General features: G+C 40.3%; 4 protein-coding genes across 8 annotated transcripts in view; 1 reads left to right on the top strand and 3 right to left on the bottom strand.

Annotated features, from left to right (window-relative positions):
- The window catches only part of pak5 (p21 protein (Cdc42/Rac)-activated kinase 5), a 52,168-nt gene extending 49,317 nt beyond the window's left edge, over positions 1-2,851 (top strand). For all 5 annotated transcript variants that reach the window (XM_073856399.1, XM_073856401.1, XM_073856400.1 and 2 more), the window contains 2 exons: positions 1,429-1,563; positions 1,853-2,851. In XM_073856399.1, coding sequence (XP_073712500.1) covers positions 1,429-1,563; positions 1,853-2,008 — 291 coding nt within the window. In that variant the 3' untranslated portion in view covers positions 2,009-2,851. The remainder of the gene's footprint in view (positions 1-1,428; positions 1,564-1,852) is intronic.
- A 517-nt stretch (positions 2,852-3,368) lies between these two features.
- Positions 3,369-7,955, bottom strand: lamp5 (lysosomal associated membrane protein family member 5). The gene is made up of 6 exons (XM_073856406.1): positions 7,574-7,955; positions 7,183-7,355; positions 6,839-6,970; positions 6,582-6,693; positions 5,773-5,961; positions 3,369-5,083 (listed from the first exon to the last, which is right to left on the bottom strand). Exons 1-6 carry the CDS (start codon positions 7,608-7,610, stop codon positions 4,905-4,907), a joined length of 822 nt encoding a protein of 273 aa, XP_073712507.1. The 5' UTR covers positions 7,611-7,955; the 3' UTR covers positions 3,369-4,904.
- A 188-nt stretch (positions 7,956-8,143) lies between these two features.
- Positions 8,144-10,035, bottom strand: LOC129429054 (uncharacterized). Its single transcript, XM_055185527.2, has one exon. It carries the CDS (start codon positions 9,829-9,831, stop codon positions 8,347-8,349), a length of 1,485 nt encoding a protein of 494 aa, XP_055041502.1. The 5' UTR covers positions 9,832-10,035; the 3' UTR covers positions 8,144-8,346.
- A 251-nt stretch (positions 10,036-10,286) lies between these two features.
- LOC129429047 (1-phosphatidylinositol 4,5-bisphosphate phosphodiesterase beta-4) overlaps positions 10,287-25,360 on the bottom strand; it is a 44,564-nt gene continuing 29,490 nt past the window's right edge. Inside the window, exons 22-40 of the mRNA XM_073856407.1 lie at positions 20,473-20,623; positions 19,673-19,757; positions 19,067-19,191; positions 18,193-18,239; positions 17,614-17,721; positions 17,280-17,444; positions 16,001-16,205; positions 15,358-15,446; positions 15,139-15,262; positions 14,943-14,995; positions 14,753-14,818; positions 14,565-14,680; positions 14,031-14,106; positions 13,634-13,809; positions 13,015-13,116; positions 12,878-12,935; positions 12,467-12,553; positions 12,304-12,340; positions 10,287-11,813 (exon numbers count right to left, since the gene is read on the bottom strand). Of these exons, the coding sequence (XP_073712508.1) occupies positions 11,725-11,813; positions 12,304-12,340; positions 12,467-12,553; positions 12,878-12,935; positions 13,015-13,116; positions 13,634-13,809; positions 14,031-14,106; positions 14,565-14,680; positions 14,753-14,818; positions 14,943-14,995; positions 15,139-15,262; positions 15,358-15,446; positions 16,001-16,205; positions 17,280-17,444; positions 17,614-17,721; positions 18,193-18,239; positions 19,067-19,191; positions 19,673-19,757; positions 20,473-20,623 (1,959 nt within the window). The 3' untranslated portion in view covers positions 10,287-11,724. The remainder of the gene's footprint in view (positions 11,814-12,303; positions 12,341-12,466; positions 12,554-12,877; positions 12,936-13,014; positions 13,117-13,633; positions 13,810-14,030; positions 14,107-14,564; positions 14,681-14,752; positions 14,819-14,942; positions 14,996-15,138; positions 15,263-15,357; positions 15,447-16,000; positions 16,206-17,279; positions 17,445-17,613; positions 17,722-18,192; positions 18,240-19,066; positions 19,192-19,672; positions 19,758-20,472; positions 20,624-25,360) is intronic.

The following is a 25,360-nucleotide window of genomic DNA, read 5'->3' as shown; positions in this document are numbered from 1 at the left end:
GGCTGTCTTGAGAAATGGTTCGTTTGAAGGGGCGGGCCGCATTGAAGACCTGAACGTAAACACCCACTGCTATGATTGGACAGCTTCGTTCCCCGTCATTACATGTAGGGAAATGTTTTAAAAACATTAATGTGATAAAAATAGCAGGCGAACACAAATATGTTTGAGACACAAAAGATTCTGGGTGCTAAACATGATACACATAAATGACAATACGTATATTAAAGTAGAAACAAAACTCGACGTGACTAAATTACCGTATAAAACACAGTAAGCGTGCATCCGAATCTAAACTGCGTCTAATAAATCCTTATCAATAACTTTGTATATTTCTATTGTGCTTGTGAGGTCGCTTTTACATTCACGTAATGTTAAATACCACAGTTATATGATAAAAAATAAGCTTTGTTGAGTGTTTGATCTTTCAAACGGAACTCGCCTAAATTACCGTATACAACACAGTAAACGGGCATCAGAATCTAAACTGCGGCTGATAAATCCTTCCTTATAACTAACTTTGTATATTTCTACCTTTAAATTACAGTCGTATTGTTAAGTGTTGTACCTTTATTAATCGTTTAATGTTTTTAGTAAATTAAAACAGTCAAACAAACGTGTTTAGACACGGATGTTACAACAGGACATATCAAGCAATCTCTTTTAACAAAGCAATAGTGAAACGCGGTAACTTAAATAAAGTAAAATGTCTTACTGTGAATTATACTGCTGTGTCATTGTTGTCAGATCCAATATAAGTGGTGCTTCTGAGTCTCTCTGCAAATCCAGCATCGACTTCTTTACAAATGAATCCATGTACACAACGTTAACAAGCACTCCCCACACGAGCTGGAACTTCTTCAAAAGCAAACTTTATCCACGCATATTGCTAATGTTAAGTTTCAAGCCTCCGAATTGAAGTATTTAGCTTCTGTGTTGTTCCCACGCGGTTCTTCCACAACCGAAAATGCGTTTCCATGGTATCATAACAGATCACCGCGTCAAAATAAAAGTCTCTCAGAAAAAATGTATTTAAAAGTCATTTTGGTTACATTTGTCAATCTTTAAAGACATGTTTACTCGTTAAGACACACGTGTGTCACGCGAAGCTGTGGGCGGGGCTACAAAAGTAGACTTGTCCTTTTGGTTATGGGGAGGTGTTTCAATTCTACTTTGACGTCATAGATTTCCGAATTTTTCACTGGAGTGTTTAGCTGGCTTGGTGCCAAAAACGGTTATATTTCAGTAGCACGGACGTTTTCAGTTCTGAAACTTGCAGGATGTTAAGTTAAGTATGATGACCTCTTATATAACAAATTATCAAGTTAAAATTGAGTTTTTGATTCACCGCTCCTTTAAATGCATTTGCTCTGTGAGATGAGCGCATATAGAGTCAGTAACGTTCATCTTAACCATGTTGTGTGCTGGTAGGTGGATATCTGGTCTCTGGGCATCATGGTGATCGAGATGGTTGATGGAGAACCTCCGTACTTTAATGAGCCTCCACTTCAGGCCATGAGACGAATTCGAGACAACCTGCCCCCTCGACTGAAAGAGTCACATAAGGTGAGGAGAAACATCTCATCCACCGCAGCAGACGCGTCTGTAACGTTCACTAACATTTATTACAAAAAACGTCATCTAATGCACTACTTATCATTTACAGATTTAACCTTGTAAAACTCCTTTTTTATTTCGATACTGTTGTACCTAAACCATTGTTTATAATGATGTAAAATGATACTGTATGAAATGTCAAAATATAAACCGACTCACTCATTAAGAAATACACCAAGTGACATATTGCATTTAAATGATGGTTGGAATAAAGCATGTTTTCTTTTGTTTTTGCCAGGTGTCATCTGTTCTTCAAGCCTTTCTGGACCTGATGTTGGTGAGAGAGCCGTCACAGCGAGCTTCGGCCCAAGAGCTCTTACAGCATCCATTCCTGAAGCTGTCGGGACCGCCGTCCTGTATCGTACCCCTGATGAGACATTACAGACTTCACTAAACACACGTCACGCTATTGTACCCAGTTTAGATCGTCACTTCATGAACACGAGCAGAAGACGAAACCTTTGATTTTATTAGATGTGTAAAGTTTTCTTCTGTGTGAACCGTAGTAAATCTGGTCGGTCACATTATCAAACAGCATCTTTTCGCACTAAGAACAAAAGATGTATTTTAGAGAGCAATTGTAAGTTTTACTTGTACAGTTTTGATAAACCACAGTATTTTTGTTGTGATGTTACCACGATTTAAGGGGCAGTGTTACGCAGAATTTGAAAGTTTATGCAAAATAAAAAAGATTTCGTACCTGTTTCTATTTAATTTGTTTTTTTAGGTACAGTCATTTAAACACCCTGTTGCAGAAAGATATGTGAAATATATATATATATTTATTCTACATTTGTAAATATTCCTGTAAGAGTGCAAAGGTCACGCCAGACCTGTACGAGCTGGGTGCTTTTGTTTTTTATTTCTAAACAGAAAGTTGAGAGTTTTCTGTGTCGTGGCTCTTTTCTCATTAGTGCTCATTTTTTGACAAGTTCCGGCGAGCGCTGCTGGCTGTGTCATATACCAGATAGCAATAGTGAAACAAGATCTTTCACACAAAACCTTTTAAAGTTCATCAAACACGAGCAATACTTACATTGGTAATAATCCGTCCCAGTGTTTTCTCCGTGTCTCACCGTCTCTTGTGTCTCAGTGCTCACTGTGATCTATAAATATAAACGTATAAACGTTCTGCCATAACCTGTAGGATGTACAGATCTCATGTTGGGTTTGTATAGCGCTATTGCATGTCTTGTCACTAAAAGCTGGTTTCAATAAAAAACAACACACAAACGTGTTACATGTCATGCTTCACTTTTATTCATGGAGTGGCTTTTCTGTTGTTTTACACAAACCACTGATATAGTGTATGAGTACAGGCCATAAATCAGATCTCAGGTCAGCACTGAAACGGAAATGCTTTGTTTCTAATGAAACTGCTGCTAGTGTGAGATCAATACTCAATACGTCTGCTCTATTGATCTCAAGCTCATTTGTTTTAATGCAGTGTGGAGATCTTCTTGTCCACATTGATCTTTCATTCATCTAGTTGTCATGTTAGATTCTCTTCACCACAGGCGAGTTGAGTTTAAACTTAAGCTCCAACATAAAGATCAGAAGATCTTCATCATCATCATCTGTAACAATCTGTTGAGCTCTTTATTAAGACAAAAACACAAAGATTCAGATATGTTTATGATTCAACCATAAAGATCAACAGACATTTTATACACTCTCACTTGTTCATCACAGATGAAACTCTTTCGTTTTTAATAAATTGTTCAGTATTATTGTGTTATCATCTCATATAATAGTAATCTTAATATACTTTATTTATAATATCAACATCTCTTTTTATGCATTCATGTAATAAAGAACAGAATTACATTACAAGAGTGACAGGAAACACTACAAGACATATTACAACAATGTTTGAAAAGTAAAAAGGGTTCAGAAGCGACACACAGACATCATCAGGGCTTTTCACACTTGAGATAGTTACGCTGGGTTATTATTATAAACACAATCCTGGGTTATCCGTTTCACACGGTACATACTTAACCAGCGCTTAACCCTGGGTATTAATAATCCAAACATTCCTAAACCCTGGGTTAACGACGTTCTTATTTGCATATTCACAGTGTCAAAAGTCATGATTGGATAAATAAAGCGGCGTCACACAAAACAGCCCGCCACCACTTAAACCACCGTTTGTCTCGCAAATCTGTCCTTGCTCTTACGACTCTTTACTACAGTTCAGGGCCTGTATTCATGAAAAATCTTAGATTTACATTAGGAGCAACTCTTTGCACTAAGACAATTCTTACAAATGTGGGCGTTTCCCCTTAAAATGAAAGAAAAGATCCTAGTAAAGAAAGAAGTAATTCAGAAACCCTTAAAACTTAAAATTATTAGACAAAGACTTTTAAGAGGCTTAAGAGTTTCTTTAGCAGCGGGGAAAGTAGACAAACACATGAAAAGTGTTGCATTAGAGACATGATGATGTCTACATGAACTACAGTAACAGATTCAGCAAAGGAAAAATGCAGCAGAGATGATTTGGGTTTGTTACAGACGTCTATAAGCAAAATGATCACACGAACTTACAGAATCTTGTGTCGCTGTTTATTTCCCATCAAATACGTTAAGTATGACATTAACAGCATGGTACATATATATATATATGTGTGTGTGTGTGTGTGTGAGTTACACCTGTAATTTTAAAACTGATGGCTTATTATAGACCCTATACTTAAAAGCACTCTTTAACCTTCTTAAATAACCAATCAATCACAGTCTTTATAAGATTGTGTCATACATAGCGATGGGGTCAGCCCCGCCTCCTCACTAAGATCAAAGTTTTTGTCTTTTCTTAGCTTCAGGACCAATCGGAGAGCAACTCTGAGAAAAGACTCCCACGTAGACGTTTTTAAGTTAAATTCTGAGCTTTCATTAAGAATACAGGCCCTTTTCATTATATATGACAAATTATCCTCAATGTTGAAACGTCTCTTTACACAACGTGTGGCGTTTCTGTGACCGTATACACACAGTCAGATTGTGATATGAGATGCTCTTCAGTTTCTGATCAGCTGTCTGTCTGTGGACTCATACAGTCACATGCTAACCCCGCTTCACTTCACACCGTACACGTTTGGCCCACCATTAACCCTTTATGCCACAGAGCAGAGTTTCATAACCATGGGTTAATTTCAGGGATAACCCGTTTCTAAATGACAAGTGTGAAAGGCTCGATAACCTGGGGTTAAAAGTGGGGTTTGGAACGAAGATAAACCAGGGTTAAGCGCAGCGTGAAAAGTCCTTCAGGAGAGTCGGCTGTCTGAAGATGATCACATTACGTTCTTGTAGAGAGAGCGGTCTCGGGGTAACTGCGGCTGTTGTGCGGTCAGTTTCAGGTGAAAATGATAAACTGAGATGGTGATGACGATGATGAGGCCGAGGATGAGACCCAACACCAGAGGCAGGGTTTGCTCCAGCTGCTCCCGCTGGTCTGTGATGCATTTATACGCTGCAGGAGAAAATCAACAGACGGTCAAACGCTGCAGATAAACATCTTTGTTCACTACATGATGTCTTTCATTCTGAGCTGTGAGCAGTGAGGATTTATCAAATAAACATTACAATGCAATCTCTCTCTCTGCATATCTACTATTAATTAAGTTTATCATTCTTATTACTCTAATCTATAAAAATGTGTTTATCAGAGTACATCATAGTAGTAATTCTGCCTCAAATCACAGCACACACATAAACCATGCACACACAAATACAATGCCCCAAACACACACAATTTCTTAACCTCACAATCTTCTAGAAGTATAACAGGACACAATCAGATAATAAATGTGAAATAAATGTTTTGTTTTTAGATGGCTGTGCTGAAATGTGAGCAGATATCTCAGTGAAATGAGTTTTTGTTCCTTTCCTGAAGAAACGATTTAAAACGACTTCACTTTACTGCGGTAAACAGACACTCACAGATCAACAGAATGAGATTTTCCAGGTCGCTGAACGGTCACTGGAGAACAGATCTCAGATAATAATAATAATAATAATAATGAAAAAACCCTGGGAAACTACAATACCCACCGACATCATCACTGCTCACGGTCAAGTTTATTTTCCTGTCTCGCACAGCATTACAGTCATGAGATTTACACACACAGGTTTGTTGTTCTGTTTGTGCGTTTGCTTACGGTTCACTGAACATAAAGTCGCTCTGGATGTCGAAGGCCTGAACCTGGATGTCGTACAGCGAGACTGTGATTCCCTTCTGATGGTCAGTGGAGATCAACGTGAGCGTTTGTTGAGCCGTACACACGTACGATCGACCGGCAGGCGTCACGAGCGCCGACAGACGGTGTGTGCTGGCTGTGTGTTTCCCCGCTGGATACAAACACAAAACAACACAATTACTGGAGATCACGACTCAACTAAATTCATCACTTACGTCGCTTTCATTACACAGATGGCCAGGTGCTTATATCTCAAATATTTTGCTTGTTGGATCAAAACATTTCTGTAAAAGAATTCAACAACTTTCATATAGTCTGTTTAAACATTATATATATAACAATAATACTTCTTTTTTAAAATGTGCTGAAATATGTAATAAACCCAGACAAAAACGTTCAAAACACAGAATCAACCCCGTAAAGAAAGAGATGAATTCTGCAGAATCTGCAGCTGATCACGATGTCATCCTGCCGCACACTGCAGCGTCACAAACAATACGCTTTTGTGTCTTTGCTAAAAGATTAAACCTAGACATTTTTTAAAACCTGATGAGATTTAAAGATAAATTACTGTAATGCATCAAGAACATTTATAAATAATAATCAATTTACAATTATTATTTATTATATTCATCTTGCTTTTTTGCCATTATCAAATTGTAATCAGTAGGTTTACCTCTAATTTTACATTTACTTTTCCTCTCAAGCTTACATCCTAGATTTTAATGTTAGTAGAAATGTTGCTGTACTGTGATTGTGTGCTGTACTCACGGTTATAAGCGTTTACAAAGTGTGTCATCTCTGATGTGTCGTAAACCAGCTGAACCTTGTTAATCTTCCACACTTCACTTTCTTTACCATCACTGCCCATGATGCGGTTCTCCTACACACGCGCACACGCACAATTTTGATTAAATTATATCTATTTTTTTAAGGAGCTTCAGCTGTAACACTTTTGCACGCCTAACTGTATGCGTGTAAATATTTAGATCAAATCCATCAGAAATGTTTATCATAACTTCATTTACCTTCGAGAAGAAGATGCGGAATGTGAACGCACGATTAATCCACGAGATGTGCAGCTCAGATTCACGCGCGCCGCATTTTCCCGCGATCTCCGCGCCGCGCGGGATCGACAAAGACGTCTGCTCCGTTATTAACTACACACAATTTAAACAACACACACTCATTACAAACTATTACACACATTAACACATCATCTGATCCTTAAAGCTAAAGTTTAAATCAAGTAAAACTCACCACCTCACGCTAATAGATAAAAGTAAATCACCTGAATGTTTTATTATTATTATGCTACTTACAATAAAACCCATTGAACCGTTTAACATAAAAATGATGACAGTAATCTTACATCGATTCCATTAAGCGCGAGCACATCATACGGGATGAGGAATTTCACCGCAAACTCCGCCATCAGGCACGTGCTCCCGTTTTCTCGAACTACAAATATATCCCGATCGGGATTCGGTGACAGACCGGACAGATTCTCCACCTCAGCTTCAGCAGAGACTCGCGACAGAGCGCCTGCACACATTAAACAACAAATCAGCTGCGCAAAATACTTCTGCAGGAGTTTCTTTATTCATCTCATTTAATCTGGTAACGTAATGCTGAAAATAATGTCGCTCGTTTTATTCTCAGGTGTAAAACGTCTCAAAATAAGCTTTTGCTGAATGATCTGACTAATTCAATAAAAGATGAAAATCTATCGATCTGTAAAAATCACGAGAAGCAGAACTTACAGAGAAGACAGAAGAGAGACAGATGATGAAACTCCATCACAGCAGCAGAAAGACTCCGATCTGAAGAAAATCCCACTCAAAATCCGCGTGTGTGTGTGTGTGGATCACTTCCAGCAGATCTTCAGCAGAGCATCTCGGATGGCACAAACGCAGGTGCGCGTGATTTACGCGTCTCGATTCCCCTCAGCGCATTGCACGTGCTGCATATGTCTCACAGAAACACAGAAGTGCAGAGCTGCAGGTGCATTGCTGTACTCGTGATCAGACGCAACAGAAGTTGATCGGACAGTCTGATCCTGCAGTGCTGTTCGCGCATCTGTGGTCGCAGCTGCCTGCCTGCGGTTGTAATGCGTGAACCCCCCACCCATACGACAAAAGCCACGCAGATCGTCTTTATCTATGATCGTGTTTTAAAGTTACTAAACGGCATAAAATGCATTTAAATCATCTGTACAGAGGACACCACAGCAGCAATGATCATAGTAAGGTTTTTTTATTCATACATGATTATGTGTTGTAGTATTTGCATGTTGGTTTCAATGATCTTGTGCATTTTCATCTACAGCTTTTAAGAAAACAAACCAAATGTCTAAACTAGAAAAAACAACTAGCCGCAATGAAAAGTATGTAAAATGTCTCTATTTGTATTAATGTACCATAAAATATGAATATCATACAATAATAACATGATATATTGTAAAGGTTTGTGCGCTTGCGCTTTGGTACGCATCTCATCAGACTGCAGATCTCTCGTCCCGCCCTGCAGCACGTGGTCAGAAGTTTGACGCAGTTTTAATGTGAAAATCAAACTCGCACTTCACAGCACTGATGCTGTCTACGCTCGGTTTACTCGCGACTTGAGGGTGGTCGTTTGCGAGGGGAAAAGTCTCTGACCTCGGGATACCGCGTCCGGCACAAGCTCCCATCTGTGTTGCGTGAACCTCCTGGGACTCTTTGCTGATCTTTTTAAAGTCGGGAAAAGTAAATCTTCTCAACAGCTTACTACTGAGTGAAGTTACGGTGCTGGCGGTCTGAGTGAAATCTGCGGGCTGAAGGGTTTGAGCAGTTGCTGGGCTTTTCAACAGCGTTTTGCTTCTGCACAAAGACAACAGGCGCTCTGTGACCGGCGGAGCGAGAGTGCTGGTCGGTAAACTGCATCTCTTCTGATAGTAATTCTCATCAAACCGTCTGACGGGCAAATCAAAAGGCAATTTCTTAGCTTTCCAAATATTATCTCGTTCCTCTCTGCCACTTATAGGAGTCAACAAAATGCCAAGGGGACCTGATGGAGACACACCACTTCTCAAGGAAGTTTTGAAGGGTCTGGGTGAGTAAAAGACTGGGTTTCTGTGTTCTGGGCCTCTGAACAACAGCGGCAAAGGATCGATGGTGGACGTTTCTTCTCTTTGTTTGGGGATTGGAAAAAACCTTGGAGTATGTTTTGGGGTCACGAGGCCTTGCGATGATAATGACGGTAATAAAACATCGCTCTCCTTCTCATATTCCTCAATGGAGTCCATCGACTGGATTCGGTTTCGTAAAACGAGGGATCTTTTACGACCTAAACCGACAGGAAGTCGCGCCTCGTCTTCGGCTGAAGTTTCTCCTCGTGCAGTCGGCTGGATCTCTCTGTGGTGAAATTTTAAAGATTCGAAGAACTTCTCTTTATCGTCATGGATGTTCACAGTGGATAGTTGTTCATTCACGCCGTCATCACGAACCTTTCTGAAGTTACTTCCGAGAGCTCGTAAACATTCGGTGTGTCCGAGATACTTGGCCACTTCGACCGCAGAATTTCCTACTTTGTTTTGCCGGTCTACTTGGAGACCCAAACGTTTAAAGGCTCGTGTCAAAAACTCCACGATCGCGGAATGTCCAGCCGCGGCGGCGAACATGAGGGCCGTATTTCCCCAGCGGTCTGCCACCTCGGGGTCGGCATTGTTTTTCACCAGGATCTTCACAGCGTCCAGGTGTCCCATCTCACAGGCATAACTCAGCGCCGTACGGCCGCTCTCATCTGGGCAGTTCACGTTCGCGCCCCTCTGCAACAGAAGATCCATGAACTTGCTCCTCGCCTGCTGATCCTGAAGAAACACGGCAGATATGAGAGGCGTCTGCGTCCCTTCTGTCTTCGAGTCAATAATTTTTCCATCTAAAGCATCTAAAATAAACCTAGTGAGGTGGATCTTATCTTCAGAGATGGCATTTAGAAGGAATCTGGTGTTGGTTTTGGAGCCGCTCGTGTCCGAGGGTTTCATCGTGCCGATGATGTTTAAGACGAAGCTCTCACCAAAACGGATCTCTTTGGGTTTTATACACCGTGAAGCTTTGAAGTTACCACGACAACACGAATATCATTATCAAATTGTGTTGTGGGATAAGTGGATGGGCATTAATGATCTAATTATAATAAGGGTTTCGGAGAGCGCGTGGATTCAATGATGTGTGAATACATTTGACAATTACTGCATGTGATTATTGACTGGAAAACTGCTGTTCCTTTGTGTACCATCATTGGAAAAACAGGAAGCTTTAAGCAATTCAACACTGCGCTGACACACAACGAAGCATATTTATGTCTCCACGACAATAAACACTGCATAGCATTTTCCATGGAAGAGCTGTAAGAGATGATTTGTGTTTCACAGTGTTGTGTTGTGTTGCTTTGCCAGCGCCGAAGGGACCAGACATCACTTACAAAGACACAAACTGGTTCATAATTTAACACCTGGGATAGTTTATTGGTACACATACTATAAAACAGTATTAAAGTAGCTGAATAACAACTTTTTTTCTTTTGAGTATTCTGATTGCTAGAAGTTTGACAAATACAATAGAAATACAAAAGCACTGACAGCGGTCCACAGAGAAGCTACAGGAGCTTTGGAGACGAACCAACAGAATCGAATGACAGAGCAACAGAAAACATTCAGCTAGTGCAAAAAAGCTTCTAAGAAACCAAACGTAGACTAAAACTACTTACTAGATTTAATAATATATATATTTATATATGTATCTTTATATAAATAACCCCTTATTTTGGCATTTATCAGCATGTAAAATCATTTAAACATCTTACCTGACATAAAGTGGCACATTTGAAAGCGATGGTATATAAGTTTTAAAGCACTAGATATGTGGGTCACTTCTAAACATGGACATAAAGAAAATCAACAGATAAACGCAAAACAACCAATAGAAGCAGGTTTACATTCATCCCAAAACCTTCAGGATAACCTCATAAAAGCCCAATATACAACAAACTCTTTCTAAAACAAATATTTACTCTTATACGCAACTCCTCCAAATGAAAGCAAGTTGAGTGTCAATGCATAAATGGTTTGTGTTGTTCAGCGAATGCGATGACAACGCTCTCTCGTGTACATCATTAGACCTGAGCTAAAACTGGCCGTTCAGTCTTCAAACAGGTCCAATAGACAACCTTCTCAAAACCTAAAATTAACTGAAGCCTGCAGTCACTGACGGCAAACTTAAAACCAAACGTGAATAAAAACTGCCTGTGCGTCATGGCCGCATCTTAAAAACATAAATGATCTGATGATGATGACGATAAAACAGCAGTAAAAGAGGATTCATCTGTAATCTGGTTTCTGTACAGTATGGGGCGCTCTACATTCTTACTGTACAGAGAGAAAGACGCTACTGTAGTGCTTTGCTACATATTTTGACATCTTATCACATATAAAGTGCTCCGAAGTCAACTCGTGAGTAGCATTTCATTCACAGAAACTGTGCTGACACAAAACAAACTAAAACTTCTTTTACTCGGATTGGTCCATTTGCTGCTACTGTTACAAGCTCAGTCAGGAGAACCGAGGATGATGATGATGGTTTCTAAAAACACGCATGTGAGCTTCCATCCCACCGGGGACGCCTTCACGGGAGAACGGGGCCGGAGATGCGGCAGTCAAACCCGGAGAAAGCACTTTATAGCTGAGTGGGTGGAGCTACGGTCCGACCTGGAACGTGAGGATTGGCCGGACAGAGCTGCAGTAGCGTGGAGGGGTGGAGTTAGAGCTGAGGTAGGGTGAATGGGGCGGGGTCACAGGACTGCAGAGGTGGTGAAAGGGACACACAAAAGCAGATTTCGGGCGTAACAGCAGACGGGGGACGAGATCCGCGAGGAGATCTCAGTTGACTTTCGGAGGGTTTACACCACCGTGGCTGGTCTGCGGTCCATCTCCTCCTCCAGCTTCAGCATCTTCTGCATGTCTCTGGCCTGAAGACAAACATAATGAGATGAGCTCCACATTCATTCTGTATCAAGACACTCCTAATTCTAATTATGTGACATTCAGTGTAGTTGATGTAACATCTCAGTACATTTTAAATAATTGCAGATGTTTTTTAATGACATATTTATGTTCCCACGATCAAATTCCCAAAGAGCATTCAGGAGCCAGCAGTGTACAGCAGACCTGAACTCTTTATATGAGAATTGGGGGTAATAATTGTGTAATGAGGTGGTAATGCTAAGCTAGTATTTGTAGCACTACAGTATGATTCATTTCTGTTCTTAACCCGCTGGGCTTTTAAAATTAAAGTACTGAATGCATCCTTGTCGGGTAAACCATCCCAGAATGCATTCAAGAAAAGCAAAAAATGTGTCTAAGATGTCAACATCACATCAGGTTTGGAACGCAAAGTGAGAGCAAAGCATTGCGGGCCGTAAGTTAGTTTAACTTGATATGGATTAATGTGAACCCTACCTTCAGTCTGACTGTTGGCATGATGCGATTTCAAAAGCTGTTCAAAGAAAAGGCAAATCATATTTAAATGAAAATATGAGCGACAGAGGACAAAAGAAAACAGGAAAGAAAGCAATGAAGTGATGAGGAACGAGTGCAGCTGACATCAGACTTAAACTTTAACCTGCTCATTGAATTTCTCCAGTTTCTCCAGCTGATCTCTCTGAGTCTTCTGTTGTTGCTCTAATTCTTTCGCCTGTTTCATGGCCAACTGCGAAAAAACACACAGAAAACAACGAAATCCACTTTATAATGCATGAACTAACAATGAGAAATGTTTCTTTTACTTTCTTTCATCTACTTGCATGTAAGACAAATTGATAGTTGAATTGATTGTTCATTTTATACTGCCAAACATTACGTGCCGTTGAATGATTTCTTTCATTGATATTTTACATTTTTTGATGGACAAATTTCACACAAGTATTGAGAAAAGGTCATTCTTACATTGGTTTTAGTTCCACCTCAAAGTAAAACATCTAAAAAAAGCAAGATACAACAAACACTTTCAAATAATATTTCATAAACAACAAACCCTTTTTCTCTCTTCCAGAAACTTTTTGGTATTACTGCTGTTTAACTCTCGAACCCTCCTGCAAGAGATGAGAAAAGAGGTTTAATCTTTGTTGAATGATGATGATAATGATGATGATGAAGATGTTTCTTCTTCACCTCTCGCGCTCCGCCTTGTTTTTGATGCTCTTGTCCTGACTGATGGCTTTGCTGTTCTCCATGGACGTCTTGGCCTGGTTTGCCTTCATCTCTTTGCTTTGCCTGTTGTTCAGTCACAATAGAGATATTTTAAAAACACTAACCAGAGAATCATTCTAGCTCTTTACAGAAACACAGAAAACGCGTGAGGGTTTGCTGAAGCGTTTCATTGGTTCATCATCAAGGGTCAAGACACCCTTTCTCATGGAGATCCCACTACAAAACGCTGAGGGGGGGGGGGGTTATCTACATCATTAATAAAGACCCTTGAATTAAAAAAAAACACAAAGATGAGAGGCATCTCTCTAAAGATACACGACTCATACAACATTCATGCGTTTGTTTATAATGGCCTGCTCGTGTATCTGCAATGCTAATGAGAAGCAGTTCTGCCGGCGGTTATTAAACTAAAGACGAACAGAATACATTAATACCAATAATCAACACTGACTACAGTATATGTGCTTCACGTGTGTAAGCATTAGCAGGAGTTTGTTTTTCCGACTATTTAAAACAATATTGATCAGTCCAGAAGAGCTGTATTGTGAATGTGTTTGGACAGATGAAAGCATCACTTCACCTCTCATGAATGAGTTTTAGTTGCTGCGTCTGTTGCTCATGAACGCTGACCAGCAGCTTCTTCAAGAGCTCACACTGGTGCGTCACATGACCGTCTTTCATTTCCTGTTCCTCTGTACTGTGAGCGTTGATCATCTCTGACCACTCTTTAGTGTGCTGGGCCACAATCACTTTAACCTGCAGACGAGTAAACCAACTTAAATATACGTGTCAAACTATCAAATGGATGCTTTTTAACCATCGGGGCTTTTCAATGTACAAATGTCTTTCATATTTAGCCAATGAAATAAATACATATTCATATACAAACTTTCATAACTTTTATTCACTTGCATATTTTCCTGTTTTCTTTTTGTTTGGGAATCATCTCTTTTGATGAGATAGATTTTCATTCAAACCTTTTCTTTATGGTCTGTAGTGAGCGTCTCCACCTTTATTGCCGTCTCCTTCTTTAACTCTGAGCAGTTGTTTTCTCTAAAACAAAGAAAACAAACCTTATAATACTATATAACACATGTTGTCGTCACATACTTAAAGGAACCATCTGCTGCTGTCCAAAGGTTAAGAAGTTAGATATTTCTTTAAAATAAATACTGAATAGTTGTTGTATAGTAAAGATTATCCTGGACTCTGCTTCTACAAAATCTTCCGAGAAGAAAAACCCAGAAGAGAGGAATTGATGAATTTTGTGTCATATAAACGTACGCGCCTCTGTCCCCAGTGAGGGAAAACAATGCCAGGAGTATTTACAGTGGTTTTATATATGTTCCCATTTTAAAGTGAACTTTTCTATAAAATAATCATTATTCGTTCAACAGATGAACTGTGTCAATGTCAAAAGTTTGTTTTTTTTCATTTCCTTCATGTTTAATAACTTGTGTTTTGTTAGGTTTGACATTAGAGAACATAATTTCACAAATGATGAGATTTACCCTCTCTTTTTGATGGCTTTCTCCAGAAGTTTCTCCAGGTTATATTTCTCTTTATCATGCTGTGCCACCAGTTTGTCCACTTGAGTACAGTGAGATTTTTGCATGGCGTTGTGTTCCTGCAAGAAGAAGATGAACTTCATCAAGCAAGATCACGGGAGAAGAAATGGATCTCTAGACAAGACATTCACCTTAGTGTGACGTTTCTTTAATGTGTTGAGCTCCTTCTGTTGCTTCTTCATAAGTTTAATGAAGCTCTACGAACAGAGAGAGAGAGAACAACAAAGAGAGAACAGGAGATATGAACAGGTTCATATTTCGAATCCGAGTCCACTGATGCCGCGTGGAAATGCTGAGAGAAGACCCATGTAAGAGTTTTACCTTCATCTGCTTCAAATCTTCAATGTTCACGTGATTATCAACTGCAGAATGATCTGGAAACAGAACAAACAATCTTTGCTTGACTCTGAGTTTGTGTTGTACGTATGCACAAAACATAGAGAAGAAGATTTTGATGAAAGATTACAAAGACCACCAGACAGCAACATGCAAATCAAATGAGCTGATGAAGTCTCACCGCGTTTGGTCTCTGTGATGTTGTTCTGAGCGGCGTTCATCTCTGAGCTCGTCTGAGGTGTGACGTTGGTTTTGACCTTTTTATTGGACTTGATGCTTTCGTTGGGCACCTCTGCTATATCGCTCTAAACCAAAACCCACGACAGATGCACATCAATACAAGCACTGAACCCACAGAAGCACCAAACATTTTTGGGAAGTTATCAAACTATAAACGAACCGTTTCAATGCCAAGAGCTCGCATCTGATCGGCTCGCTTCTCAGCAATGGTGAGGAACTTCTTTGGATCAGAAAGGGCGTCAACGATAGCTGAAATATCAGATTCAGATCCGATCGTGACGCAATCACTCCTTTAATTCAGTTTTCTAGAAACTCAAATCTACTGAATATCACTTTAATCTTCCCAGGACAACAAGAAAATCCCATTTATAACTCATTACAACTAATGCCAATAGCATTCAATATGTCAATAACAGGACATCTTTGTTCTCTCTCTCAGCAGCAGCATTATATGAGTGTTTTCACTTCCTTATCTTTATAGTGGTGTATATACATACAATCATGTGTGTCCAAAGAACTTTTGAGACACTTTGATGTGTTTACAAAAACTATTTTAAGCACCTGGGCATTATCAGATCTTATTTCTGTAAACTCATGTTACATACAAATAAAAAGGAACTGAAATCAGTCAAATGTGTCAAAACTTTTCACTGTCAGTGTACTTTACATTAAAATGACAATAGTTGACATGAATGAAGTTTCTCAGTCTTAGGGCAGCAGCAGCGTGCTCATACATTAATGCTTAGACACTTTAAATCTGTTGGAGGTTATACATCATGACTGAAGCTGTGATGTAAACTCACCACCGAAGCCGTCTGGTACGTAAGTCTTGAGTACAATGTTGCAGAAAACGGTGGGAAGAGAAAGTGGCTTATTTCCTTCATTTCTCAGAGAAATGTGTCGATAACCCGCCTGAAGACCGTCCAGCGGCAGAATCCTTTGACCAATCAGCTTATTATTGTCATCGTATACGGCGATCCGCAACACGGCCAGGTCAGGTAAGATCACCTGTTCACAAAGACTTTCAGCTTTAACATCAGAGTATAAACTGTAGAGCTGGACATCACGACAAATTTAATCATGGAAAATCTATGAAATCTCTCAATCACAATTAATCAAAAACAATCACTGTGTGTGTGTGTGTGTGTGTGTGTGTGTGTGTTAGTGTGTGTTTGTGTATCTGTTAGTGTGTGTGTGTGTATGTGTTAGTGTGTGTTTGTGTATCTGTTACTGTGTGTGTGTGTATCTGTTAGTTTGTGTATATATGTGTTTGTGTGTGTATCTGTTAGTGTGTGTGTGTGTGTTAGTGTGTGTTTGTGTATCTTTTACTGTATGTGTGTATCTTTTACTGTGTGTGTGTGTGTGTGTGTGTGTGTGTGTGTGTGTGTGTGTGTGTGTGTGTTTGGCAGCACTGCAGTGTGGGTGATTTATGGTCGGTGTCACAGATCAGAGCCTCCAACATTCTGCTGCTTCAGCACAAGCACAAGTACTGCTCTCTCTCTCTCTCTCTCTCTCTCTCTCTCTCTCTCTCTCTCTCTTCCATCTCTCTCCTCCTTTATAATGTTGGATTAAAGGCTGATGAAACCTTCGTTCTGAAAGGGATGTTAAAGCTTTATTATCTGCACAGTATCTGCAGCCCACTAGATGCAATTCATAGTCGTCCAATAACAGCTGTTCCTGAAACGCTTCGATGGACAAAAACACAAGGAGCTGGATGAGGTCATCAAACACGCATCACGTCCCGCAGCTGCTGCAGCTCTTTCATAGCCCATCAGACTCTTGAAATGCGGTGAATATCTTGCTGATGTCAGCATCTAAGGACAACCTGATCGTGCTCGATAAGACCCGAGAGTTTGATGTCAGTTATTATTTCATGTCGTAACCCTTTTTATAAAAAGAGACGTGCACTAAACTAATGAAGCTCATGGGTGTAAGACAGAAGAACAGTAAGGCATTACGTATGTGTCAACCAACCAACCAGAGTTCAGTATCGCATCTGTGTGTCGTGACGAAATAACCTTTCAGTGGCACCAAAACTAAGTAAATCTGCAGATTAGGGTTTCCACTAAGGAAACATCTGACCTTTCTAAAGACGAAGGGCTCTTCGTTGTAATAGGGATTCAGGCCGTTGTTCATCACCATACGCGTCTTGAACTCTTTTCTGATGGTGTCTGTGGGCAAGCCGTACATGTCCACTTCCACGTACGTGCCGATCTTTTTATCCGATAAGAACTGGCCTGAGAACACCTGACAAACAACGGATGTAAAACAGTTCGATCAGTCACTGATTCCAGCAGAGAATATATTAAATATGATAAATGTGGTGTTATCGCTGTGGTCAACACAAACCTCCCCTCCTCCTCTTTTCTACAGTGAATAAGAACATATAGATATACAGTATATGTGCGTATATCACCTGTACGCTACAGGTCGCTGCTATGACCCCATCCACTGGCGTTTCAGAGAAAGGGTCAAACATTCGGTCGGCACGCCGCATAAAATCCGGTTTCAAAAGAAACCCGCAAGAGGAGAATCACATAACACTATATGAAGATTGTATCTATATCACTTTAGATGTATGTCCATAACATTCATTGAACTACATTATAAAGTATATAAAGGGATTCTGTACCCTACAGTCAGAAATATATTCTAGTCATTAAGAAATTGTATAACCACAAAAATGGCTCATAAAAATACATTAGTAGTGTCTGCTATCTGCCATTTTGCTTACAATATCCCCTCACATTATTTTAAATAAATCTCTTTGCCCATTAACTTTGTCCTGCAGGCAGACTTTGTTGATTAACAGAGTAGATTCATGATTTAAAATCTTTCAAAGTGAATGTGATATTGGCACGGGTGGGCGAGTAATCCAATGCAACTTTTTCCCTCCGGCAAAATTTTTACATGCAGATATTTAGCACATGCTTATCTGCGCTAATGTGGATAAAGCGCAAGCTGCGGCTATATAATGAGCACACACTCACCCGCACGACCCGTTGTACTCAAACTTCCCTTGATTTAGCTGCATGCCCAGATCTGAAACAGTGTAAAACAGAGTAAATATCTTCTACACTAAAGTCTGTCTGTGTGGTTTTAATAATCAAGTGATGATCAAACAATACCACGTGAGTGCCCTGCTCTGTGTGCTAAACATCTGCTGTAGCATGGGTTCATGTTTTTCTCTGACTGTACAATAATAAGGCTGTGGCTCTCAGGGCCTGAGGGGGGTTAGGGGGTGATTGTAGGGGCCGTGGCTCTCAGTGCCCATGGGAGGGTTGAGGAGGGTGTTTGTAGGGGCCGTGGCTCTCAGTGCCCATGGGGGGGGTTGAGGAAGGTGATTGTAGGGGCCATGGCTCTCAGGGCCCATGGGGGGGTTGTGGAGGGTGTTTGTAGGGGCTGTGGCTCTCAGGGCTCGTGGAGGGGTGATTGTAGGGGCCATGGCTCTCAGGGCCCATGGGGGGGTTGAGGAGGGTGTTTGTAGGGGCCGTGGCTCTCAGGGCTCGTGGAGGGGTGATTGTAGGGGCCATGGCTCTCAGGGCCCATGGGGGGGTTGAGGAGGGTGTTTGTAGGGGCCGTGGCTCTCAGGGCCCGTGGGGGGTTGAGGAGGGTGTTTGTAGGGGCCGTGGCTCTCAGGGCTCGTGGAGGGGTGATTGTAGGGGCCATGGCTCTCAGGGCCCATGGGGGGGCTGGGGGGTGATTGTAGGGGCAGTGGCATTTAGGGCCCGTGGAGGGTGATTGTAGGGGGCGTGGCTCTCAGGGCCATGGGGGAGTGATTGTAGGGGCTGTGGCTTTCAGGGCCCGTGGGGGGGTTGCGGGGGTGATTGAGGGGCCATTGCCCTCAGGGCCCGGGGCCCAAGCTGTACCTGGAGTCTGATAGTTCAGAGAAACCATCTGGCAGCCAGCATTCCAGAAGATCTGAGGCATGTAATTGCTGGAGTCCACACGGCCTCCTTTGGGGTAAATCCGGCTCATCTGTCGCTTGTTGTAGCTGCACGTCTGGGGTTGAGGATATAAACGGACAACGTAGTGGCTATTTTTAATTTACAACAGATGGAGATTGTTCGCAGATGAAAAGAGAAAAACATTTCAATGTTCATTCGTACATAGTGACACAATATGTTTAAAACATCATCAGGGACCTACAGTAAATTTGGTTGTACCTTAACTTTTCAAAATATGAGAAAACATGGATAAACTGCCAACTATTGGTCAAGTGTTAATAAATTAAAATATATAAACTATTTAGATTCACAAAAAAGACCATCATGTGTTGCTCATGGTGTGCTTGCCATTGTCTAGCAATATTATTAGTCATTTAGTTGTTGCAAAAAATGAAATGAGTTCAATATAAAAGCATTTTGATTTTAGAATTCAACAAAGTTCATAAGAATAGTGTGAAGAGCATGTCATTTCAAATGTCACAACATTAAATAATGTGTAGGTAATCTTATGTCTGTGTGAAAGGATACTTCACAAACTCAATGGCGTTTGTCTTCAGATAGCCTAACCCAACAGACTCATTGAACGAGGACATATTGTGATGGATGTTTCTTTCTAAACACAAAGCAAAATACATTTTTATCCTCATAATCAATCATGATGCATACCATCAAGCATTTGACATTATGTATATACTGTGTGTGTGTGTGTGTATATATTGTATATATATATATTTATACCACGGGTCTGTTGAATGCTGTATTCTGATTGGCTGAGAAATGTTCTATGGGTGTTGATTATTTTTCTGTAAACCGCACACCTACTTTTTCAAATGTCTTAAAAATAGGCACCAGAGCAATGTTTGTGGTAACCGTGGTATAAGCGGAATAATTGACTCCGGTCCTTTGAATTATTTGAAAATAATGCACACCTCCGCTTCGCGTCGTGCCGCATTACCACCTTGGTGTGCATTATTTTCTTATAATTCAATGGCCTGTCGTCAATTATTCCTTACATATATATATACACACACACACACACAAACATACAGTCAAACCTCATATGTATATTTACCTTTGAATTTATTACTTTACCTTAAGCCAATTTCTATTCTACAGACAGAAGCTTTAAAATAGTTATGCATGAGACGTTGATTGATTGAATGAATGACCATCACAAGAAAACAAATGAATGATGTAACACATGTTTGTGAAATTATTTATAACTGTCACAGCATCACAGTTATGCATTCATTGGAGTTTTACACTGGTATCCAATCAGAAGTTTAAATCTAATGTTTGTAAGCCCAGCCCATCTGATTTAAACTGACCCTCTGCAACCTCAAATCCCTGGAACTTCACCGGCTGGGCATAGTTCACCATGGCAGACAGGTGCGGATGGATGTTGGTCGTAGCTCCTTCATACTTGTAGGAGGCGATCAGCTGCTGTTCTGCATCTGTGTCTTCTGCTGATTCTCCACCCTGATAAAAGAACAAACACTTCACATTTATCTATTTAGCACATACCAAAAACAAAACAATTGAAGAAACAAATTAAAATGAAGATAAATATAAATTAAAAACCTATAAATGCTAGTAACAAAAGATAATAATATCAATATGAGCCAAATGATATCATGGGCGGAGTGGCAATCGGGATAGTCGGGACTTTTCCCAGTGGGCTGGTAGTGTTTTTAGGACGCGAGGGCCGGTCTGATAATAGTTACATTGCGAGTTATAGGCCTGATGTGCGGCCGCTTCCCGCATGTCAAACTGTTCAGCCTCTCTGCTCAACACAGTAGGCTGTGAAAGTGCCGATATAACTAACCCTAACCCTAATTCTGCGTATAAAATGATAGTGTGATTGACACTTTCTGCGCATAAACAATATAATAAAGCATCCTTTTCTTAACAAGTGTGGATTAAGGATGGTAAAATCTCTAGCCTGGTGGACAGGACATGAATGGATCAAATCAGCAGATTTGCAAAGGTTTATTTATCTCCACATATATCATAAATAAAAATGAGCAGGGAAACATTGCAGTATGCCACATTATATAGCCTATTTCTTAACAAATATCCTCACAACATTATTACTTCTCAAAACATTGACAAAAATTATTTTCAAAGGAACTGTATTCTTACAGTTATTCAAAGATGCACACATTATTCCGCATATTGAATATTAGACGAGAGTATTCATATAACTGCAATGAACCTCTCATATGGCAATAAATATTCACACATAACTTAACATAACAGCATAATGAAATTATAAACAAACAAGGAAGCAGGATTGACATGTAAATTATATTATTATTACCGGAAAAACAGCAATATTACAGAAATAATATTAAATTATATTAAACTAAAACTCTGAGGTAAATGCGCCAGTGGAAAAAACATTATCTCTCAAAACTTTATATGACAAAAATTATATTTAAAGGAAATGTATTCTACAGTTATTCAAAGATGCACAACATTATTCCATATATTATTTCCTCTTTATGAGCATGTTCGTCTCTGGCCTCGCTCTGTCATGTAATAGCTGTTTCACAGGTGGGCATCCCCGTCTTTCAAACAGGTAATCTCCAGTAATTCCCACTGACCTGACTGACCCCCACTGACCTGACTGATCTCCACTGATCCCCACTCACCTGCATTAGCGATTTTAGTGACTGGATGGCACATAACTTTCTTAAGCTCAACTCCAATAAGACAGAGATAATTATTATTGAACCGAATTGCTACAAACATAATATGTCAGATTACAAGTTGCACAAAGATGGCTGCACTGTGGTGCCAACCTCCACGGTTAGGAACTTAGGTGTGATGTTCGACAGCAACTTATCCTTCGATAGTCATATCGCCAATGTCTGCCGCACAGGATTCTTCCATCTTAGAAATATCTCAAAAATACGCCATATGTTGTCTGCATCAGATGCAGAGAAGCTTATCCACGCTTTTATGACCTCTAGAATAGACTATTGTAACTCGTTACTCGGGGGATGCCACTCAAATCAGGTAAACAAGCTACAGCTGGTTCAAAACACTTCTACAAGGGTGCTTACTCGTTCTAAGAAGTATGACCACATAAGCCCAATTCTGGCATCTTTACACTGACTACCAGTTAAATATCGCATACAATTTAAAATATCACTAATCACCTACAAAGCCTAAAATACCCTAGCACCCTCATATCTTAGAGAATTACTATCAGAATACAATCCATCACGCACACTATGGTCGCAAAATTCTGGTCACTTGATTATCCCTAGAATATCAAAAGTGTCTAAAGGTGGAAGATCCTTCACCTACTTAGCCCCTAAGCTCTGGAATGATTTACCAACCGATGTCCAAGCATCAGACACAGTCGATAACCTTAAATCTAAACTTAAAACTTTTCTCTTAAACAAAGCATTCACATGATTTGTCCAGTAAAGGTACTTAACTCGCAACAGTTTTTTTTTTTCGGAACAAAGCCCTCACGGTCATAACACAGACCAACCTAATAAATAAATAAATTAAAACCTTATCAGCATGAACACTTCAAAATGAATTGCGGTAAATAGTTTGCCACCGTTTGCCACTGAACCTGCATTAACGACGACAGTGGGGCTTCTGGCCTTAGTCAAATGGGTCGACATGTTTCATTTTCTTTTAACGATCGGATGTTGACCCATAGTTACCATAGATACCTTCGCATTGGGCACCCAGTTTGCTAAATCCTAAACTGTTGGTAACATACTTAAGCCGCAATAGTTAGCCTGTCTGGAACCAAGCTGATTTAAACCACATCACTGTGTGACACTTGCATTACATGTGAACGGCCCCTACGCTAATAGGATTTTATTTCTCTCTCCCTGTCTCGTCCTTGACCCCGACAATGAGACAAACAGATCAAGTCCCAGTAAATGTGAAAGTCGGCACACCTCTGATCTACTGGCCGTCCTTCAACGTGATGCTCAGCTGATGCCTGAACAACAACCACCGGCAGTCCAACGACCACCGGCAGAACCCACTTAGTCTCCGCTTAATTTCCTTATCTGTTTACATGTGTGTGTATATATATATATATATCTCCCAAGGGTTTTCCCTCCTAGGACTTTTTTATTTTCCCGGCTAAAAAGTCTGGGGTTTTTCAACCCGGGGAGGCAGCCTTCTTGGGCTTAACTTAGCACCCTCTTCTATACGTTACATTAGTAATACGCTCACTTATAATGTTGATTCATAGCCACAGCAACTTTAGCTGCTTATGCTACTATGTATTATGTTGTGCTATCTGTCGATTTTCTGCGCTTTTCACTGCTCCTATTAATGTAAAGCTGCTTTGAAACAATTACCAACTGATCTTCAGTGATCCCCACTGACCCTGACTGATCTCCAGTGATCCCCACTGACCATGACTGATCTCCAGTGATCCCCACTGACCTGAGTGATCTCCAGTGACCCTGACTAATCTTCACTGACCTGACTGATCTCCAGTGATCCCCACTGACCCTGACTGATCTCCAGTGATCCCCACTGACCTGACTGATCTCCAGTAGGGCTGTCACTTTTCGTTCGAAAATCGATTGCACAATCGATCGGACCAACCAAAAAACGTTTCGAAAACGAAAATAGGCAATCGATTTTAACCAAATATGTACACTATTAATTTTAAAAGAATTAAACAGTTAAAATATAGATGTAACAAAACTCACAAACAAGCAGAAAAAGAAAATAAAGAATTCCGAAAGTGCAGTAGGTGTGCGAAAGCTAGACAGAAAATACCCAGAAATTTTACGCACCTATAGTTTCACGCTTTCAATCGCTGCATCTAGTGTTTTGCAAAGAAAATGGAGGACAACGTCAATAAACCTGTGCAACACGAGACAACGTCGAAATTGTGACCTTACAGGAGATGATGAGTTATGACAAGGAGCCACCCTTGCGAGCTGACAGCGACCCGCTTTTGAGATGGAAGATTGGCAGTACGAAATACGCAGCTGGGAACGAAGTACCCGAGTTTCCCTGGGACATCAGTGCGGTCGGAGTGCGTCTTCCCAACAGATGGACATATAGTGAATGAAAAGCGCTCTGCTCTTGACTAGGAATGGGCCGGTATAAGATTCTGGCGGTATGATAACCTTTAGCAAAAATACCACGGTTTCACGGTGTTGCGGTATTGCCATTGCAACACTAAAATGTGTTACTTTCAAATGCTGGGTAAAAATAAAGCCTTTAAATTATAATATGCTTTCAAAAAATATATAGTATTTTCGTAATGTATATTAAATGTAAACATCAAATCAATCACATGACTTAATGATTTAATGAATTTTGTATAAACACAGCTCATACCTTGGAGACGGTATCACAGAACATTTTAGTGGTTTTGAAACCTTGACTGTTTAAAACCTCGGTATACCTTGAAACCGGTTATCGGCCCATGCCTACTCTTGACCGCTAAAATGTTGATCGACTTGTTTTCATGACCAATAATTTGTAATGGCCCTAGTCTTTTGCGCATTTCATTATGCCTGCCTAGTGCCACCTAAGTGTCGGTTACGTTTAATAAAAAAAATACACAGCATGTTCTCAACTTCAAGTAAGTCTATTTAAAGTTTCATTTTTGAACAGTTGTTTGAAATGGATCGAATCATTATTTAAAATAATTTTTGAATTGCCTAAATCATAAAAGCAGCCGGTTGAACCTGCAGTAATGTTTTTCATTTATGGCAGCAGTCCACTCTGCATATTTTTTTAGAGAATGTTGCACTACTGTTGCTGTTTTTTATTCTGCACGAAACTTAATGACAATGAATAAGAAATATTGCTGACTAGTGCGTTTCAGGCGCTCTCTTTACATTTGTCTGTTATTTGGTGTTAAATGGAAACGTCTTTTTTAGACATGGAAAATCGATTTTACAATCGATTTAATGAACACTTATATATTAAAAATCGAAAATGATTTTTTCACAAAAGTGACAGCCCTAATCTCCAGTGACCCTGACTAATCTTTACTGACCTGACTGATCTCCAGTGATCCCCACTGACCTGACTGATCTCCAGTGATCCTCACTGACCTGACTGATCTCCAGTGATCCTCACTGACCCTGACTGATCCCCACTGACCCTAGTGATCCCCACTGACCTGAGTGATCCCCACTGACCCTAGTGATCCCCACTGAGCCTGACTAATCTTCACTGACCTGACTGACCTCCAGTGATCCCCAC

Source organism: Misgurnus anguillicaudatus, chromosome 18 (assembly GCF_027580225.2).
Source record: "Misgurnus anguillicaudatus chromosome 18, ASM2758022v2, whole genome shotgun sequence".
In the NCBI taxonomy this organism is placed as follows: Eukaryota; Metazoa; Chordata; class Actinopteri; order Cypriniformes; family Cobitidae; genus Misgurnus; species Misgurnus anguillicaudatus.
The sequence above is the reverse complement of the archived record's forward strand: the minus strand, read 5'-3'. Positions and strand labels throughout refer to the sequence as shown.